At 35.3% G+C, this 19,945-nt stretch overlaps 3 protein-coding genes across 6 annotated transcripts; 1 reads left to right on the forward strand and 2 right to left on the reverse strand.

Moving 5' to 3' along the window:
• Window positions 1-667: 667 nt before the first annotated feature.
• On the reverse strand, window positions 668-4,052 carry LOC109004387 (WUSCHEL-related homeobox 9-like). 3 transcript variants are annotated; one of them, XM_018982920.2, is made up of 5 exons: window positions 3,708-4,052; window positions 3,195-3,505; window positions 1,824-2,618; window positions 1,081-1,295; window positions 668-924 (listed from the first exon to the last, which is right to left on the reverse strand). In XM_018982920.2, exons 2-5 carry the CDS (start codon window positions 3,322-3,324, stop codon window positions 919-921), a joined length of 1,146 nt encoding a protein of 381 aa, XP_018838465.1. In that variant the 5' UTR covers window positions 3,325-3,505; window positions 3,708-4,052; the 3' UTR covers window positions 668-918. The 3 variants fall into 3 exon arrangements, with proteins under 3 accessions (XP_018838465.1, XP_018838464.1, XP_018838463.1); XM_018982919.2 differs by having other exon boundaries at window positions 3,195-3,508; XM_018982918.2 differs by having other exon boundaries at window positions 3,195-3,520.
• Window positions 4,053-14,887: 10,835 nt separating this feature from the next.
• LOC109004408 (rac-like GTP-binding protein RAC13) lies at window positions 14,888-16,927 on the reverse strand. 2 transcript variants are annotated; one of them, XM_018982945.2, is made up of 7 exons: window positions 16,721-16,927; window positions 16,523-16,610; window positions 16,327-16,436; window positions 16,158-16,221; window positions 15,386-15,450; window positions 15,215-15,280; window positions 14,888-15,053 (listed from the first exon to the last, which is right to left on the reverse strand). In XM_018982945.2, the coding sequence occupies exons 1-7, from the start codon at window positions 16,817-16,819 to the stop codon at window positions 14,949-14,951; spliced, it is 597 nt and encodes a 198-aa protein (XP_018838490.1). In that variant the 5' UTR covers window positions 16,820-16,927; the 3' UTR covers window positions 14,888-14,948. The 2 variants fall into 2 exon arrangements, with proteins under 2 accessions (XP_018838490.1, XP_018838489.1); XM_018982944.2 differs by having other exon boundaries at window positions 16,158-16,224.
• A 951-nt stretch (window positions 16,928-17,878) lies between these two features.
• On the forward strand, window positions 17,879-18,583 carry LOC109004382 (LOB domain-containing protein 2-like). Its single transcript, XM_018982914.1, has one exon. The coding sequence runs from the start codon at window positions 17,879-17,881 to the stop codon at window positions 18,581-18,583; it is 705 nt and encodes a 234-aa protein (XP_018838459.1).
• The last annotated feature ends 1,362 nt before the right edge of the window (window positions 18,584-19,945 follow it).

Raw genomic sequence — 19,945 nt, forward strand, 5'->3', positions numbered from 1 at the left:
ACGATTTTACCTCGATCCGCTACCTCCCATGCATAAAGGAGTTTCGAGAGAACTTATGGAATATAAATGGCCAGCGAGATTTGCGTCTAACTTGTCCATACGAATTTTAAAACTACATAAAATTAGTGAATTCTTCAAATGTCCACCCGGCCATTGCCTTTTCATGCATGCAATTAGATGCGTGTTTTAAAAAAATCTTATGTAAGAAATAACGAAATCTACTCCCCATGCACCACACGCGCGTGCACACACATAATAATATACATATATTTATTTCTATATACATCGGCATTAATTATATGGGCATTGTATACATTGAAAATTCAACGCCAGCCCCCTAGCTTTCTCCTCAACAAAAAGTGCATGGCAGGTTGAACTGAAATCATTTGACTGGTAGAGTAGTACTGTAACAAATGCTTAAAAACCGGTTTGTATTTTGGGAGGGTGACAATAGCATTTCTGTTTTGGAAGTCTTCAAGAATAAGCAAGTTATAAAACCCGAAAGAAGGCGGAATTTATGAGAATGATATCACCTCAATTGGACGAAACTACACAGTAACTGCGCATGATTCATACGTGTATATATGCGTAGTTAAGGTATCTAATTCCTATATATAAAATAGTCAAACTTGCACCTCTACACCGCCATCTCACGATATATTCAGGATTGAAGATCAAGAGCATATTCCATATATATTGCTTTGACAGAGAAGCATATACAACGCATTGCTCCACAGTTAAGTTCCATAATATCCAAGAGTAATAAGAACCCTCACTGATGATGATCAGATCAGTTACAAGGCCTAAATTTCAACCCTAACAAAGAAAGGAGAAACAACAGAGAAATGAAACGAAGACGAGCACATGAACCAAAGCAAGCCAACTAGCCCATCTCTTCAGCTTCCACGCTTCTGAATCCTAAATCTGCAACCCAAGAAAAAGCCGCATTAATGCGACAAGTTTTACGTACAGTTCAAACACAATAAAGTCAAACCTTCGACACCAAGCTGTCCTCAATCTAATTTCTTTGTTCTTATTGACCCTAATAACCATCATTAATTTAAATCTTTGGATACGCACCAGATAATAGAATGAGCCGTGCTGGAGTGGCTGGAGAGTGACACCCCACTCGTTGGTGCGAACGGGCTGACCTGAGGAGTGAATTAGCACAGTATCATTGCCAAAAGCCTCGCGCACGTTGAAGGGCATCGCGGCCACCTCGAAGGCTACCTCGTTAATGAACACCGTTGATTTTGAAGGGCCACCAGTGGCAATTGCGCCCAATTCCCCAACACCTGCCAGTACATAATCCTCTTCTCAAATTAGTATATATGTCAAAACTGACGCATTAGTCAACCGAGAGGGACTAATGTCAAGCCATGCACACGTCCATCTAGACACAGATCGCAAATCCCGGATCCAAAAGTCGAAATGATCCTCATGTACATGACTCCTAACGTGACAAACATGTACGTCTGTATATATAAAATAAATAATAAAATTTATCTCTCTTTCCATTCCGTTTAAATTTTGAGATAAATAATGATTTCTCATATATCACAGATTTCATGCCTACATCAATCACGTCAATGTAATGTCGGTGAACCTTCTTGGATAAGCTTGTATATTTCGTCTTAACAAGGACAATCATATAATATTCCGGGGGAGTAAATTAGCTAGCTTTCAATTTCGTGTTATACCATTTGCAAAATGTCATTTTTCACTGATCATTTCCCATCATGGAAATGATAATCAAGTGAAGAGTGATATTTGTGTATAACATCATGTATTATCCAAACAGATTTGAAGTTTCAACTTTTTACCTTGAATTTGACTGATGGGGTGGGGAACGTGATCTGTACCAGCACCAGTAGTGGTAGCCATAGATGGAGGGACAATACTAATGTGACTAGTTGGATGAGTTGTCACGATGTAATTCTGCTGGAGATGGATTTTCATGACTTTCTGATCTTCTTGATCTTTCCTTGAATCCCCCCCATTGTTCATTATTTCACCGAGCAAGAGACTCGTGCAGGGCCCAATAGTGTGTTCAGGTACCTGAGCCACATTTGGTAGTTCAGGAAAGCAAAACGCTTGAGTGAAACTAGACGTTCCGCCGTTTTGGTGCACCCCTCCGGTCTCTTGCACCGGGAAGAAGAAAGGGTCGGGTAAAATTTCACCTTGGGATTGAAAATAGGTATGATTCACTGAGGCCGTTGGGGAATGCGAAACATCCGTAACATTTGGAAAGCTCATAGAGTTGGTCTTCTGGAGTGCTTTAGGGGATGATTTTTCGGAAGAAGATGACGAGGATGAAGGAGCAGTGGTGGCAGCAAGGGATTTGATTGGAGGGTTGTTCTGGCTTTGCTGGGGCTGGTTTTTTGAGTTTTGTAGATGGCGGAGCTTGTGTTTACTTCTTGATTTTCGGTTCTGGAACCAGTAGAAGACGTTGGCATCACCTACTTGACCATATTCTTGCAGTTGAGCTCTGATCTTTCTTATCTCGTCCCTTGGAGGGTTCACCATGCCAGAGTTGAAAATTGCTTCTAGTATTCGAATTTGCTCCGGTTTTGGATTCCATCTTGGCTTTGGCTCCGGACTCCGCTCTTCACACCCAGCTGTTGGAAAAATGCAGACAAATGATCTACTAGCAAGAATCCATTCATGAGAGCTCTCTCTACCCTCGGGTCTTATTTTTGAGCAAGTAAGTTAATCACTATTGGTAGAAAAGTTCATATTACTAGTAAAAACATAATGCGTCCTCCCATTCCATCATAATTAATGAAGCGTTATCTTTTCTCGTCATAAATTGGATGAGAGTTTTAGAACATAAAATATAAATCCATTAACTTCTCATTTGCCTTCAACTTCAAAATCTGAAGACTTTTTTCAAATTTAGGATGTAAATTTTTTTATCCATTTGTCATGGCTAACTAAGAAAGAGAAATCTCATTGAAAGCCGGCATAATATTATTTGTGAACTTCGAACTATTACTATTACAAGATGGACTGTAGATATGAATAATGACAGATTCATGACTTTGGTTTAGTATTTGGTTTGAGGGGTGCAGGGTTGAGGGCCCAGCGTCCGAGATCTACAGTAGTAAATTGTCAAGGAGAAAGAAAACAGAAGGAAAATATTGAGCTTTTAAGTCATGGTTGTTTAGCTAAGTGCAAATTGTACGTGTTATTACCTGAAGTATAAGCAGCTCTGTTGCATCCACTTGACATAAGAGATGAGTTGATGTCATGCTGCCATTGGTGGTGGGTGTTGCAGGGCTTGGACTTGAACATGCTAGGCCAGTGTCTATTGGATGAAGCCATGACGACGACGATTGTAATGAAAATTATGACGAGGATGGTCGAAACGAAAGCTGGTAATCTAATTAATTAGCAGCGAACTAGAAGAGAGAAACAACAAGAAGTTGCCCTTTTGTAGCTCTTGTTTTTGGAACTGAGTCTTGACTCTTGAAAGCAAACATGACTTCTTTTATAGCCTCAGAACCTACTGCAGTCGAGACTACGATTAAAATACATTAAAAATTAATAATAAACAGTCCATCTCATCTCCCCAAAGAAAAGTTGAAAATCTAGTACTTGAGTATAATAAAATAGGCAAAACCCGCAACAGGAATCGCCTGTGCAATGAAAGACAAGAACGGAAACCCAATTAAATAAAAAGGTGGAGGAAGATAAGAGAAGAGTACCAGGTCCCCCATCACTTCGTCACACTTTTGCATTAAAACCGAAATACTTGTGCACTACTCAAAGTACAAGCCGATTCACCCCAGGACGACGCGGAGAGGCAAAAGGACCATGGAAAGGAATACATGATGCTGGGGGCTTAATTAGAATATATCTTCCCTCGGAGATGACAGAGAAGCGCAAAGGGCTTTTATATATAATACATATAGCTTAATTTAGAGAAGTGGGGAAAGTCCGTTCATCGATTCAAGATTTCTATGGAGATCGAGGATTCTGATGATCATCTCTTGGTCATTTGGGTTGCTCGCAGGCTGGCTATATTAATTGGCCTGATGGATGGTAAACTAGGCCGAGTAGGAGCAAGTGTGGGATTATTCTAATGGAAAAAGGTTGTTGCAGGAATAAATAGGAGGTTGGGGTGTTTGAAAGTCGAGAAGGGCACGTAGAGTTCAAATGGAATGCGGTGGTGGGGGATAGTAATTGCAAGTCTAGGTTATTTTGGGCAAACTAAGCAATCTGGGCTCGCTCTCTTTTGGATTGACTCGAGGGTCATTATTTATTATTATTATTATTATTATTGTACATAAATCTTCGAGTATTTGGATTTCAAAAGCTAGGGGTTCCTTTTTTTTAGTTTGTTTGAATGAATGAAGGGTAGTGATCTACACCGTCGAATTTGTTGCATGAACAATACACAGCTAGCGCGCTAGAACTTAAATAATTGTCAGGACAGTCGCAAAACTTGCACGCAACTCTTGCATTATTGGTGCATGGCAGTCCGATGGAAAAGAATGGTGAAAAAATGGGGCGGAGGCTAGCTAGCTCTTGTACCAATTTTATGTCGTGGTGCCTGGTGATGATACTTATTTTCGTAATTTCTTGGCCGGGCATGATTTTAATTAGCAGGGTCCCCCCGCCCCGGCCTGGACAATTTTATTTGGTCGATCGACCCATATATGCAGCTAATTGCTCACAAAGATATATATTAATGCTAGCGAATCTCAATGAGTTTCTACGAAGTTACGTTCAGCCCTAGCTACATATATAGTGAATCGTTCACAATAGCTAATGAGTGGGCTAGCTAGTTGTGATCTATGTCTATAATTTGGTTGAGAAGAATTATATATATATATATATAGCACTGACCATGATCATGAACAAGCTAGCTAGCAATATTAAATTAAAAGATCGATGATCTGAGAAATCAGTAGTAGTACTACAAACTGAATTCAAAATCCCAATAATTTTTACTCATGATCAGATGAGCATCATGCATGATCGTCTGCAATCTAGATTCTAGAAGATGATCACTAGAAGCTGGCCGGCTTATCAAGTCACGAGTTCGTATACGGCTAGATATGTGCTCCTGACATTCATGTTTCAATAAAGCTCTTATATATATATATATATATATATATGTATCCATCGAGCATGCAATTAATTTCTATGATCGGATAGTTTCAAAACTATTAATACAATTAGACCTTGGATGAGTCACTACTAGTACTAGTCTAACATAGAAGTACTCATGTGAGCTACACTACTTGGAACGCTTTTTCACGGGAGATCAGATATTGAAAAACCCCCCGTGATCAATTGGATATATAGGCCGGTAATTTAGCCAATAAAATTAAAAAAAAAATTAAAGAGAAGAAAAATATAATAATTGATGCGCATGCATGGGGTAGTACTCTCTAATTTCTTGTGTTTGTCTGTAGAGTTTTATGCACAAGATCGTAATATTTTTTATGCTTAATTTTTGCTCATGTTTATATGATGATCATCGATCAGTACCATTTCTTTCAATTATATCTAGTGAGATCAGTTCGTATTGTTATACTATTAATTACGTTATAGGAATTTTGATCACACCGATATAATTAAAATCCAAGTTTTAAATTTAAATGCAAATTAATTAAACCGAGATCTAATTCTAGGGTTTAGTGTAGATCTCTAATTATTCCAATAATTGTACTTAGGCCTATACTAGCTAATCTTGTTACAAGCCAGCCTGCCTGCCTTCCTTCAATTAATTACTACTTGCTTTACGTGAAATGTTTATAATCATAAGAATAATTCATTGAAATATTTGAGCTTTGTTTAATTAATTTATTAAATATCTTCATGAATTCTAGATTTTTATAAATATTTGATATATCATGTTAAACAAAAATGTTTTTAATCGTACGTTGAGCTTATAAGACTAATTAATCCATTCAGGTATAGTGATCGATTACATGATATGTATTTATGATCACATGCGTACGTACGTACCTACGTTCATAGGACATGTTCTCACACTGCGCGCCATATATATTTCTCGTCCTCATCTTCCTCCTACTACATCATCATCATCACTAATTGCGGCTATCTTTGTAGTTGATGAAACACCAGTTTCATTTTACATTCATCACAATTTATTTTATCTAATTATTATAATTTTTTTAAATTTTAATATAAAATATAATAAATAATTTAATTTTTTAAATATTAAAATAATAATATTTAAAAAATAATATTTTATTTAATTTTTAATTTTTATCTTAATTCAATTTAGTTCAATTTAACGTGACAATAAATAATAATATTGTAGTACTGCATTACATGCTAAATAATATAATATAACCTCTATCAACCTCCATGGACGCCTTTCAATCAAATCTGCTCGTGCTAGTAATATCATGTCGCGCGCATTTAATGCTTGTATATATATATATATATATATATTTCATGTACTACTGTTTATGAGTGTTCCGAGCTCTGCTCTGGCATCCATCGGGTATTAAAGTAAACGTTAGTATGTAAATTCTGCATATATATTTTTGAAAAAAGAGTGACGTTCGTCGGTAAAAATAAATTTTTCATGTCAATCATAAAATTATTCACTTGAGTGTGCAGAATTTCTCTAACTTAAAATTACAAATATCATCTGATCTTTAATTTTCTATATAACTGATAGCTTAATTTCGCAGAGATTCTCAAGTCCAGTTAAATACAAAGAGATGGTGATGATGTGCATTTCAGTAAATCGATGCCTCAGGCGGAAAATAAGTAAAAAGGTAGGCTTGCAATCTACGAAAAGCCGTTCAAGTACAAAAAGACCGAAAAAGCTCATCAAAAGTTCTGAAAAAAAATCAAAAAGTACAAAAAGACAAATTTATTTGATGGTTTAAAGGCCCTTTTAACGAATGTATGAAGATAATTCATGACCATTACGCTCTATTATTAGATGAAAAATGATAAACGTATAATATTTTATATAATAATATTTTAAAAAGAGAAGTATTTTTATAAAATTAATATTATTTTATAAAAATATTTTTATTTTATAATATATATTATAAAAAATATTATATAAAGTGTTGTGTATTTATTATTATTCATATTAAATAGGTTTGGTTAAGAAACCAAAAGGGATTGTAAAATCCCCGCAGCAAAAGATCAGAGGCCGCCGGGAATGCTGGAGCTTAATATAAGGTGGTACTTTAGCTCTCCCCGCGGCCACCTCGCCTCCCCTTCTGACGGAGGAAGAGGGCATAGTGGTTGATGCTCTTTCTTTTGACGTGATATTGAAAGGTTGTGCTCTCCTTATATTAGCGCGCATTGATCCTAACACAGATCGAGAATCAAATCCATAACATGCATTTTGTACGTTGATCGAAACCGGCCTATAAATATATAAGCTTTACAACAAAACCAACCTTTCCTAACCCTATATAGATTAATATTATAAGGTTAAGAAATGTCTATGCAAATTTAGAGACATGTACACTTCTAATATATATATATATATATATTAAATTGAATAAGAAGGTACAAAAAAAAAAAACTATCTCTGCCCGCGGGGTGGATGTGTGGTGAGAAAGAGTCCAACTCCACATGCAAAGACGAGAGAGTGAAAAGATCAGAGGACTAGTAAAGTTCTGGCCATCGGTGTCGGTGCTGTTCCGACATGCAAAGCTCACACCGAGCATTGGTGCGTGCCATCTAATGACCCACTCATTAATTTACTTTATTTAAATCCTGATCATCTTTGTCCGCTACTCCGTCTCTGATCCTGCAACCCCAGGCCTTTTTATCTCTCTCACACACATGATACTGCCACATACACGCAGACAAAGACACGTACAGAAATGTTTTGGAATTTAGCTAATAAAGTTTGCATGTTTAATCGGAAGTTGAAGAAGATAGTTAATTTTCTTGTCTAATTTGGAAACGGCTACGTCTATAAATTTACACGAGCACACAAAATGAGGTCCATGCATACGTGCGTTAGATTTGAAGGGCCGGGAAACCGCCCTGGTTTTGTTCTTTTTCTTTTCCTTATTAATTTTGGGTAGCCAAGCAACAATATTGAACTATGTCTATTCAGTACCACTCATCATGGTATTGTTGTCTGTTGACTTCTAGTGGTAAATGTTTTGGTAATTAAGAGCAGCTGTGCATACATTGGGGTTTATATATATATATATATATATATATTATATATATATGGGGTATTGGCTGGCACACTAGAAGATGAATCCGGTTATAATTATGAGTGGCACTACAGCCACCTCTCCAAGCTACTGCTGAGAACTACAGTTAATTATAAAATTTTATTTTTTAGTTTTTTGCTTTTTCATTCATGTATTTTTTAATATTTTTTAATATTTTTATTAAAAAAATAAATAAATAATAAAAAATAAAAAATCACAGCAATAAAAATAAACGGTAAGGATAATATTTTTCTATAATTATTTAGTATCGTAAAAAAATATAATATCTATATATATATCTACTCGCCCACAAGTTTAATTAACAGCCTATAATTGTTCTGGTAAGAAAAAGGGTTATCCTTTTGCATCGATCGAATAGTATCTATTTCAAAATATATACATAAATGCAAGGAATGTAATTAAATTAATATTTGATTATATTTTAATCAAAAGATACCTTTTTATTTCTTATAAATAATATAATTATATATATTATTAATGAAAAGAGAAATATATAAATAAACTGAAAATAACAATAATTAGTGGCCAGTCCTATTATTGGTTGTCGCAAAAGCATGCAGTTGCAGGAAGGTCCTACTACTTAAAAAGCACTCTCACGCTTGCTTAAAATCTAAGTTTAATCAAATTTTGCTAACAAGAGACTTAAAATATCCCACATCCCACATTGAATTAGGTTTGTTTATATAAATTTAGATATTAACTACAGTAACTTACCAAATATGTTGGTATATAGTAACTTAGCCAAACACTATAATATTCATTTATCACTAGCCTCTCACAAAATATATAGGTATTTTTTATAATTAAGATATTTGGTTCGATTTATTATTATTAAATATCAAATGTGATAAAAATAAATAAATTAGTTAATATTAATTAGAATATAATTATTACTAACATTTAATTGGTAGAACTACAAAATGTGATAAAAATAAATTAAATTAAAAAATAATTACATTAATAATATTTTATTATTATATATAGAGTAAATAAATACTCTAATGTAGGGATTGAATTTGAATAGACTAGGCAAATACAAACTCGTGTGATATTAACTAAAATTTGAATTTGTATTTAGTCAATTCAATGAAAATACCCTGATTCTGACTATAATAGTAGTAGTACTTGAAAAACTCCAATATATTGCCGTTTGCATTGTCGAATGGAGTTGTTGGACAAAAATGATTTTATTATTTATTTTACATCTTAACCGCATAATTTTTGAAAACATAGGTACGTGCCTAGTTCAGTTCTCCAACATCATGGCACCGTAAGTCCAACTCATGTACGTAATTGTGAGTTTAACTGCTAAGGTCTCGTTTGGATGTTGAGCTAAATTGAGACGAGTTGGGTTCTTTATGAATAGTCATAAGTTAAGATGATAGAGTGAGTTTTGTGGGATGCACCTAAGATGAGTTTAGATGTGTTTGGATGTTAAGATGAGTTTAAATGTATTTACAGAAAGTTGAAAAATGTTGTAGGTCCCGTGTGTAAAGAGGTGTTGAGTTAAAAAAATTATTGATCCCACGTGTAAAAATGTGATTGTTGTGCAGGAGGGGATACTAAAGATTTAAATCACGTCCAAATGGCAGGTGCAGTTGCTTTAGATGTTTGTTTCCATACGAATCGAATAGGACTTGGTACCAAACAATGTTGGTGTGGTTCAGGAGGCCTTCAAGAGCGATGCAAATGGGAAGTATAATTGGCTTACTACCGTTCATTATCTCATGAAGGCTATGGTTCCATTGATGTAAAGCGATGATGGTTATTTTCAGCTGAGGAAATATGCCAACTGATCCGTTTCACAGTGGGTAAATTGCAAAATGTAAATTCAAAGGTTACAAGATGTTCATGTGCGGATGAAGCGCAGCTACATGAGCTCAATGTCCCAATCATCCCAGTAAAACAAAAGGTGCTACAGGCTATAGTTTGAAAGAAACCGATGTCTGGAAGAGTTAAACTCAATATAGACGGTAGTAGCTTGGGGAACCCGGGAGCGTCAGGGGCAGGAGTAGTTTTTCGTGCTTCTTACAGAAATATTGTTCTGGCTTTTTCAAAATACCCTAGTGAATGAACTAATATTAGTGCAAAGCTACAGGCTATGCTTCTTGGGTTACGATATTGCCGAGATATGGGTTTTCAAAGATTCGAAGTGGAATCAGACTCGCAAAGTGTGTGTGAAGTGGGTGCATTGGCAACGATGTGATGTGTGGTATTTAGAAGATTGTTGGGATGAAATGATGGGTTTTGTTCATAGTGGGGATGTTACTGTGCAGCATATTTTTAGAGAATGAAATGCTTCGGGGGATTATTTGGAAAAATCGGGAGCAAATGGAGTTTCGTGTGAGTGGAATTCTTTAAATCAAGCTCGATTTTTTAGAGGTTTGATTTGTACAGATAAATTAACGTTGCCTTATTTACGGCCTTGCTAATATTTGTTAGTTTTGGGATGTTAGTTTTCTTTACTGATTATAATTTTGGTCATAAGGTTGTTTTTGGTTTAGTGAAAAATTGCAAATTGAAATAATGTAACCAATGTATTCCTTTGCCAAAAGTGAGGGCACTTGCAATAAAGCCTTTGGGCAATTTGTATATATATAAAAAAAATATTGAGAGTTGAGAGTTGAGTGTTTAACTCATTTACAATTAGACTGAGCAAGTTCCAAACGGAGCCTAAGAAAATCAGCATGATAAGCACCTTTCCTTATGCACGTGTCATCGTGTTTAATCTTTAGGCTTCTCTGACATTCCCATTAATTTCTTAATTTCTTTGATTAATCTTGGAAGCCATACAATGCAAGTTTGGTTGAAGAGGCTCTACGGGACAAATTGTTGCAAACTTTAAACCTCAATAATAAGTACTTGTTCAATTTCTGTGTACAAATTAAGCTTTGAGACCGAACATACGGGAGCCCAAACCGTAATTCCCTTGGAGGAAAACGAAAAAGAAAAAAGGTCCGAATCTCACATTCAACAAAGAGTAAAGAATCTAAAGACCCTTTCTCGCCTAGAGGAAAACGGAAGGGGGGACCGTTTTTCATTTCTTCCTCTGCCTCCTCTAAATTCTGAAATAATCAATCTCTGTTGTGGGGCAGTCAAAAAGGAAAGTAAGCAGAGTTTGAAATGCGAACTCATCAAATATCTTTAGCAACTGAAGTAGACTCGTCAAAATATACTATAGTAATGTTAGGTATAAATATGTACAAATTCGATACAAGTTTTTTATAAAAAGTAAATTTCAGTAAAATAAAATAGTTTTTTTTATATTTTTTCAACGTGGAGTACTTCCCTTTTATAAAGGAGCATATTCATTATTCATATAATAAATATTTAATAAAAAAAAAATAATAAAAATTAAAAATAATGTGGAGTGTAGAATGTTAAGAGGTTGTGAAGATTTTTTATTTATAAAGATCTATAAGAGATTTATCTATTTAAAATTTATATAAATTATTTCTCAATATATATATATATATATATATATATTGTAGTATAGAGTTGTTTTGGCACTTTGACTTTAATGAGTACAGTACCATGTCACTCCTATAGGCTATATATATATATATATGCAAACGTGCGTACGCTTCTTGTTTATAATTAACGGTGAAATCCATCTATCCATCCCATTCCCCCACACTGATCACTCGCTTTAAATATTTGCAGTACGTACTGAGTGGGATCCTTCTGCTCCTCGGTACGTACACTCCTTGTATTTATTGTTTTCTTCCTATTTTAGTGTCATTTTCTTTATTAATCACCTCCTCTTTTCTGTTCCCACCAATCTGTCTGGATGTGAATAGAGGCCTTATCATCATCATTATTATTAGTATTATTATTATTATTATTTTTCTGACTTGTCCAAGTTTATCGACTATATAATAAAAAATATTTATTTAATTATTAAATAAAAAAAATATTAATAAAAAAATAAAAAATTTAAATTAACGGTAAGATGAGTATTTTTCATATATGAATGATATCACACTGTTTCTTTGCTGCAGAAACGATAAGCATCGACATTTTTATTTTCTGCACGACTCGCCTTGTACGTTGGCCGTTGGGTGCTTTCCCTTTGAAAATAGTTTTGGGTCATTCAAAACATACAATAGAAACATTTTTCGGGTCATCTTTAAAATTAATGCAATAAGCTGTACGTGCTTACTCCCTAGATGATTTTTCTGGTCATCTTTAAAATCTTTATATGTATATCCATAATCCAAACCGAATCCTCACTAATCTAAGCGGAACAATACGAGTACTTGGAATTAAAATATAGATCTGACTCTGGATTTCGACCTTTCCTGACAACAATTAATGTTGGTATATATTATGTGTCTGATAGAAAGAGGAAGTACTGGGTATTTATGTGTGTGTCTTAGCTAAAATTGCGGCAATAGCAGAGCATGCAGTAACCATATGAGAACGTGCAAGCAGTAAATGTACAACATGCTGCAAATAAATGCAGGAAATTTGGTGCACATGCAAACTTCATATAATATAGTACTTCGTTGAAATTCTTAGGACCGTTCATAACTAAGACACAACTTTGGCACAAGAACTCGCGGAGCTAGATAGAGAGATCTAGACGAATTATGCAGATATCTTTGAATTCGATTGTTAACTTGTACTCCCCTTGAGCAATTTCAATCCAAGATCATGATCAATTGGGATTCTAGCTACGCAAGAAAGACTGTTTGAAATTATGTAGGAGGCTTCTTTTATATATATATATATATATATATATATATATATATATATATATATATATTTTATATAAACTTTAAGCTCTCATTCTTGGATATAAAAACCATTTATCTGAAACGATCTATATACTAGGGAACGGCTCCATGTCCGTTAGTCTTAGGGTGCACTTGACATAATGATTTAAATAAAAATAATGAAAAATTCAATAGCTTATTTGTCTGAAAAAAAAAATATAAAGTTAAAAAAAGATTAAAAATAAAGATTAAAAAAATCTAAATTTCAACAAAGTAGAGCATTGGTTTGTATTTATATTGGATGATCTATTTACGCTTTATATAATAATAAAATATTATTAATCTAAATTATGGATATTTTGGTAAAACATGATGCTTTATTAAATTCTACAAGAGAGCTACACATCAAATGATCAAGGATTTTAAGGATCTTTTGGTAAACTATGATCTTTCATTAAATTTTACAAATGAATTACACATCAAATAGTCAAGAGTTTTAGCTAGGGGCTTTTTGGTAAAACATAACTTAACAGAAAAATAAGAAAAGTTAACGAAAAAATAACAAAAATTATTATTCATAGTTAGATAGTCACTTATTATAATAGAGTAGATATATATATAGGTTGGGAATATATATAATATAAACTTACGATAAGAAGAAGTGATTGGTGGTAAATACTAAATATTACTTTTAGTACTTCACGAGACATATTTCAAATGAAGTGGGCGAGGAACCTCCCTATGTGTCTGTTGTGATCATGAGGCACAAATATCGAATTAAGAATAAGGAAATTAGTGTTGGCCATGCACCATTATTAATATAATAAATCTTTACAACTTCTTCACACTCTATACTCTATATTTTTTTTAATTTTTATTATTTTTTTTATCAAATATTTATTATTAATATTGGAGGAAATAGAGCATGTCACGGGTTGTCAACAAAACGAAGGAAAGCAGCGCCAATAATAATATCCCACATATCGTGCATGCAGCCGATCCGGTTCAGTACCAACGTACGTGCATATCCTGCCAAACCATATATGCGTACTTACCCTAATAATTAATTGGATATATGGGTCGTATTCTCATTGTTTCAATTCCAAAGCAAGGCCGGATTGTTCAAGAATAGTCCAATATATTAATTTCATCGTAAAAGTCATATATATATTTCGAATTCAACGACCTAGCTAGCTAAAAGCCCAACATTAAGTCAGAAACAACTGCCTTTAAGAGCCATATCTGACCATTTATTTTCGATAACCAAGCTCTGAATTTCGGTAAAAACAAGCCATGGGAAACTCGATGTACTAGTGTTGATCGCTAGATCTGTCTCTTTGACAATTTGTGTTAAAGTATCTGAGCTTTTTAATCTATTATTAACAAATCAGTAATATTTAAGTCAAAACCCAAAACCAGGTCCAACAATATTCCCGAAATTGTGATTTTTTTTTTTTTCACCACTGATGTGTAATAACGGACAAAATTTGTTTAAGGTTGATGCTATTAATGTTTGTTGGGATATGTTAGTATTTTAAGAAAATTTAATTAGAACATAGGGAGGCCACGAGTGTGTACTGCAGAGCACAGTTTGGGCTGGTCTCGGGTAGATCTTATGGACTAAATAGATGAAGAAGGCTAATTACGTACTCATTCTTTGTGACAAGCTAAACGGGCCTAGAAAATGCATGCGGAGGGGTAATAAACTACTTAAAAAAAAAATAGTCGATCGAGTAGCTCTTGTTTTGCCATTAACATAAAACAATAAACTAAATACTGCATATACTGAAACTCATATATATATATATATATATATATATATATAGCAGCATAACAATGAGGCTAGGATTTATATTGAAATCCCATCCCTATAGATTTTCCATAGCTCCAGCCGGAAGTTACATATATAAATCCATATATATATATATATATATATATATATATATTACGTTCATGTGAGAAACAAAAATATGCTTTAATTGACCAGTGACAATGCTGGAGAAGAGAATTTGATATCGACGTTGATTTAACATTTGAGGAAAGCACATGTTCTTTGTTTGCGTGGCTTCTTCTCTGGTTTTGGTGGCCTTAAAGCAACCTTTATTGCACTATCAAACACGGCCTTCACGTTCTGAAAAACCAGATCATCGAAGCGAGACATAATAGTTTATCAATAGCTTTGTAGGTTAAAGCATTTTACCTGAATTAAGGTCCCACCAAATGGATGTGTCCTATGATATATGGTAGATGGGATAAAAAAAAATCCGATTGATTTTCAGGAGATTTGGGTACCTGCTGAGTTTTGGAACTGCATTCTATGTAGACGACTGCACCAATCATATTCTTCAGCTCCTCACCCTAATCATCATCAATCGATCTCACTTTAATCCCACAGATATTTTAATGTAATATGTATATATAGCTGTAATGTGATTAACCATATTCCGTCCCTGAATGACTTGCCTGAGCTGTTGTTATTGGTGTTGCTCCAGGATGATCAGCCAAGAACAGCTTGTCTTCTTTTAAATCTGCAGTTAAAAGTTGTCCCATATATAGAGGTACTTGATATTTAAGTTGAAGAAATTACACTGAAAACTTTGATGAACATCAAAAGGAAAGGAAAAATTGGGATGAGGGGAAGTTTTGAAAGATTTTGATGGGTTTTCACTTGAAAGATCTGAATTCCAAGATGCACTACCAGGAGTCAAAGAATCAACAGAGAAGCCATGAGAAGCTCCTAAGGCCGAGGAAGCACAAATAAGTTAATAACAAATTGGGGGAATATGACAAAATTCTTAGAAAAACTTCGTTGACTTTGTTTAAATTTATTGTGGATTCTCATTTGTTTAGGCATTAATTTTGCTTCAAAATTTGGGGAAAAATGATCGAATTGTCAGGAATTCTACTCTTATATTGCTTAGGTAATATTTTCAGGCTTGATCTCATCAATGCCCACCTGAAGAGAGTGAGAAGGAGAAGAAGATTGAGTTGCTAGCATGTTTTACAAATTTCTGACACGATTAACAAAACAATTTCGACAGAGAAAGCTGTGAGTTAATAAACATTAGTTGTAGAAGTTTTCATGCTGCTAGAAATGCTGAAAATGCAGTCAGATTATCATTAAATAAGCAGAACACGCAGCACCTTTAACAATTTGGGATTTTTCCCTTCAAAGCTGATGGCAACTTAGGGAACAACTCATGCTTGTAATGCTTCTAAAATTAGACTGTCTTACCAAGTTTGGTCCCCACGAGTATGATTGGCACATTGGGTGCGTAATGCTTTAGCTCTGGGATCCACTGCTAGACACAAATCCAGATATCATCTCAATGTCTAGCAGATTGTGGATGACATGAACAATCTTAGGAAATAAAATATAATAAAAAGGGACAAAAACCAGAAACCTTTTTAGAGATGTTCTCGAAACTGGCCTTGCTGACGAGGGAGAAGGCCAACAGAAACACATCGGCTCCTCTATAACTTAGAGGCCTTAGCCTATTGTAATCTTCCTGTCCTGCAAATGCACTGATTCTATTAACTCTCTAATTAAATGTGTGGAATCTCAATGTAATGTATGCTAGAAAGACATGATGGAATCACCTGCAGTATCCCATAGGCCAACGTTCACAATACTACCATCAACCACCACATTGGCACTGAAGTTGTCGAACACCGTTGGAACATAATCCTACCAAGAAACAAGAACAAACAAAATTATAAACATGCAGATGATTGCTTTACACACAGATCATTATAATCACTGCTTTCTAAAGTGAGCACCAGGAGGAAGAATCATACCGTTGGAAAGGTATTACTAGTATAGGAAATAAGCATGCATGTCTTTCCCACTGCCCCATCCCCTACAGTCACACACTTGAGAAATCTTGCTGTGCTCATTTCCTTAGGTCCCTATTAAAACTCCCCCCACAGTTATAATCACTTGGAAATCAACAAGAGGAGAAAAAGAGGAACTTTCTAGTATGAAAAGAAATGAAAGGGGAAGGCAGGAACTTAACTACCTACAAGCCCTATCACGTCCCACCCTGGTTGAAACTCATCCAATTTAAATTGATTGCTTTTGGGTTTTTCTTTACTTTAGGTGCAAGGCCAGAGCCATAGAGGTTAGCAAAGTAGGTTTGGTGCTAGTGTTGGTTGGTTTAAGTGCTGGAGAAGGGAGGGAAAGCATGATGATGATGAAGAAAGATGAATTGCTTAGTTGGTTAACCAATATACAATGATGACTGAGATTAAGAATGGCCTAAAAAGAGTCAAAAAGGTTATGATCTGAAAATGTTAGGGTTCACCAACGGTCAGAATCAGGGAATAAAACCACTGTCCCTGTAGCAGGACCCAAGTGTTATTATTGCTCGGCTTTGTGCTTTTCTGGGCCACTGACAATTACTAAGCCCAATAAACTTATATATTCTTTAAAGTGCAACTCCACTCCGACGCAGGAAAATAATATTAATTTAAGTGCTTTGGATTGGGTTCAGTAAAATGGGTTCTAGTTTATATAAAAGCCCAACTTGACTCCATTCATGCTGCTTAAGGTTAGCCAAGAACAAGCTTTCAAATTTGAAGTTACGGAGGCCTGAATTCATGGAAATTTGGGCCGAATACCCAAAGACATGTCCATGCAATATACATCATCAATTCGGAGTAAAGTATAGCAATTTGATTGTAATTAGGCTTAGACTTATTATCTAATTGTCTCCTAACCCAAGTAAGAGTCTATTAAATTTTAAACGTGTCTTGATATATATCCCTAAAAAATTAATAACCAATGGCCGATATGCCTGACAGCATTACATGTGATACGGGACTCTGTTGATCTGTTTTAAACCTAGCCAAACAAGTTTACCTTCCGCCTCCTTACTGCAATACTGATCTATCACAGTCTTCCTGATATACAGTTTTCTTGCTTCTTGTGAAGGGCATTGTACGTATTGGCTAACCATGTCTATGCCAAGGGGTAGAGCTGAGGAGCCTTGCAGCAGCAATTATCGCCATGCATGCGCTTCGTGCAGGCACCAAAGGAAGAAGTGTGACAACACCTGTCTTATGGCGCCGTACTTCCCAGCGCATATGGCCGAGAATTTCCAAACGGTTCACAGAGTTTTTGGTGTTGGGAACGTGTCGAAGATTCTCATGAATCTTGATGTACAACACAGGGAACTGGCTGCTGAGTCCATCAAATGGGAAGCCGCGATATGGAGGCAGGACCCTGTTCATGGACCTTTGGGGAAATACCGGCAACTAGAACAAGAACTTCAGTTGCTTAGGAATCAACTGATCACCCAAGAAAAGATTTTGAACCAATGGAGTATTTATAGTAGCAACCAAAGTGAAGTTGGAATGATGTTACCCAGTTCTGAGGGTGGTTTAAATTCTGGTTTAACCTGTTCTTTACAAGGAGAACAAGAAATTGAAAGCCAAGGAGTAGTATCTTGCACTGGAATTCCTTATAATACTGAAGGTGGCCTTACTCCATTCTTAACAGTCCCAGCGCCATCTCGTCAGCCATTGCCACTGTCAGGAAGCCATGGTGAAATTGAATTTTGGAATGAAAAGCTTCTACAGGGACAAGATAGAGCAAGACAATTAGGAAGATGTGAAGGAGTATGTCAGGATCATATAGGATTCGTTTGTTTTCAGAGATGAGATGAGATTAAAATTAAAAAGTTAAATAAAATATTGTTAGAATATATTTTTTAATATTATTTTTATTTTGAGATTTGAAAAAGTTGAAATGTTTATTTTATTTTGTGTGAAGATTTGAAAAAGTTGTAATAATGAGGTGAGATGAGATGATATGTTTCTTGAAAACAAACGAGTCCATAGTTATAGGAAACAAAGGAAATAATGGAATATATTGTCTTGAAGCTCTATTCACTCAGGGGTAGGTAACTTTGGAACGGCTCAGCAGCCTCAGCCTGCTGTTGGCTCCTGCAGCATGGGACAAGGGCAACCTAGAAGAAACCAGGCAGGAAATCATATGGCAATGACTTATAGATCAGATAGGGGAATGTTACAATTTGGTCTGACACCTCATCATCATGTGAATCCTCTATTGAGCAAAGATTTAGACTGCCTCAGATATCAATGGAATTTGCAGAGCACAGACTGGAACTCAAATTTACATTCTATATAAAAATTTTGGGTCAGTTAATGTAGCCTACTTGACCAGGATCTCTTAGTTTTTTTTCTTCGAATTATAATATTAAGAAATTCAGAGAAAAATATATACAATGCATTACTAGCTACTATATAGTATCATTTCAAACACTTCTATGTTGGATTTTAATTTTTGCCTATACTATTAATTGATTTTTTAAAGAGATACTCCTAATTTAATAACTTCATGATTATTAAAAAACATACAATTTTTTCCCTTATCAATCCAATGAATTGTGTTAAGGATGTGTTTGACACCCCGCCGTGCTCTGTTAGTCACTTGAGGCAGAGAAGCTTGATGGGCCTGGAGTGCCAGGAAGTCACTCCAATGCCTAAAAAGGGGATCGAGTTGGGGAGAAGAAGAAGATCCCGAATTATACATGCAATGGGGCAATTATAGTTCTCTATGTGTCTGGAGCATCCAGTCCTACCTCAGAGGGGGGAATTGTCGCATTCAATGCAGTGGCTCTTGTCAGGGACATGATCACTGGTTAGAATCCCCAGTTGACACCCCCGGTTGACACAATTAATGTGGCTCCATCTGTCTCAACGACAGATGGTGGACCTGAGGCAATCGGACCGTGGGCCTTGCCAACCATACTCTGGGCCTGGCCCAACTAGGGGGGAATGTCCCACCGAATGGAATGGACAATTCTTATGAGGTGTTAATTTGGTCACTTCTTCAGTTCTTTGTTCAAACAAATTTGCAAGTTAGAATTAGTTCAGGTACTGATTCCAACAAACACCCCTCTAGTGGCTTTTTTTCGGTCTTACCCTTCAAAGTGACTGGAGAAAGAATTCAACTTATTCAGCTCTTTAATTAATTATTAACCGAACGAGAAAGATTAA

Source organism: Juglans regia, chromosome 3 (genome assembly GCF_001411555.2).
Source record: "Juglans regia cultivar Chandler chromosome 3, Walnut 2.0, whole genome shotgun sequence".
In the NCBI taxonomy this organism is placed as follows: domain Eukaryota; kingdom Viridiplantae; phylum Streptophyta; class Magnoliopsida; order Fagales; family Juglandaceae; genus Juglans; species Juglans regia.

Excerpts from the sequence above, each read along its gene's own strand:
- LOC109004387 (XM_018982920.2), bottom strand. The coding sequence starts at position 3,324 with ATGGCTTCATCCAATAGACACTGGCCTAGCATGTTCAAGTCCAAGCCC. Across the intron at positions 2,619-3,194 it reads CAGAGCTGCTTATACTTCAG|CTGGGTGTGAAGAGCGGAGT; the intron begins GTAATAACACGT and ends TTTTTCCAACAG. Across the intron at positions 1,296-1,823 it reads CCCCATCAGTCAAATTCAAG|GTGTTGGGGAATTGGGCGCA; the intron begins GTAAAAAGTTGA and ends ATGTACTGGCAG.
- LOC109004408 (XM_018982944.2), bottom strand. The coding sequence starts at position 16,819 with ATGAGCACAGCAAGATTTCTCAAGTGTGTGACTGTAGGGGATGGGGCA. Across the intron at positions 16,225-16,326 it reads TCGAGAACATCTCTAAAAAG|CAGTGGATCCCAGAGCTAAA; the intron begins GTTTCTGGTTTT and ends ATTTGTGTCTAG. Across the intron at positions 15,054-15,214 it reads GCAGTTCCAAAACTCAGCAG|AACGTGAAGGCCGTGTTTGA; the intron begins GTACCCAAATCT and ends CTGGTTTTTCAG.
- LOC109004382 (XM_018982914.1), top strand. The coding sequence starts at position 17,879 with ATGTCTATGCCAAGGGGTAGAGCTGAGGAGCCTTGCAGCAGCAATTAT.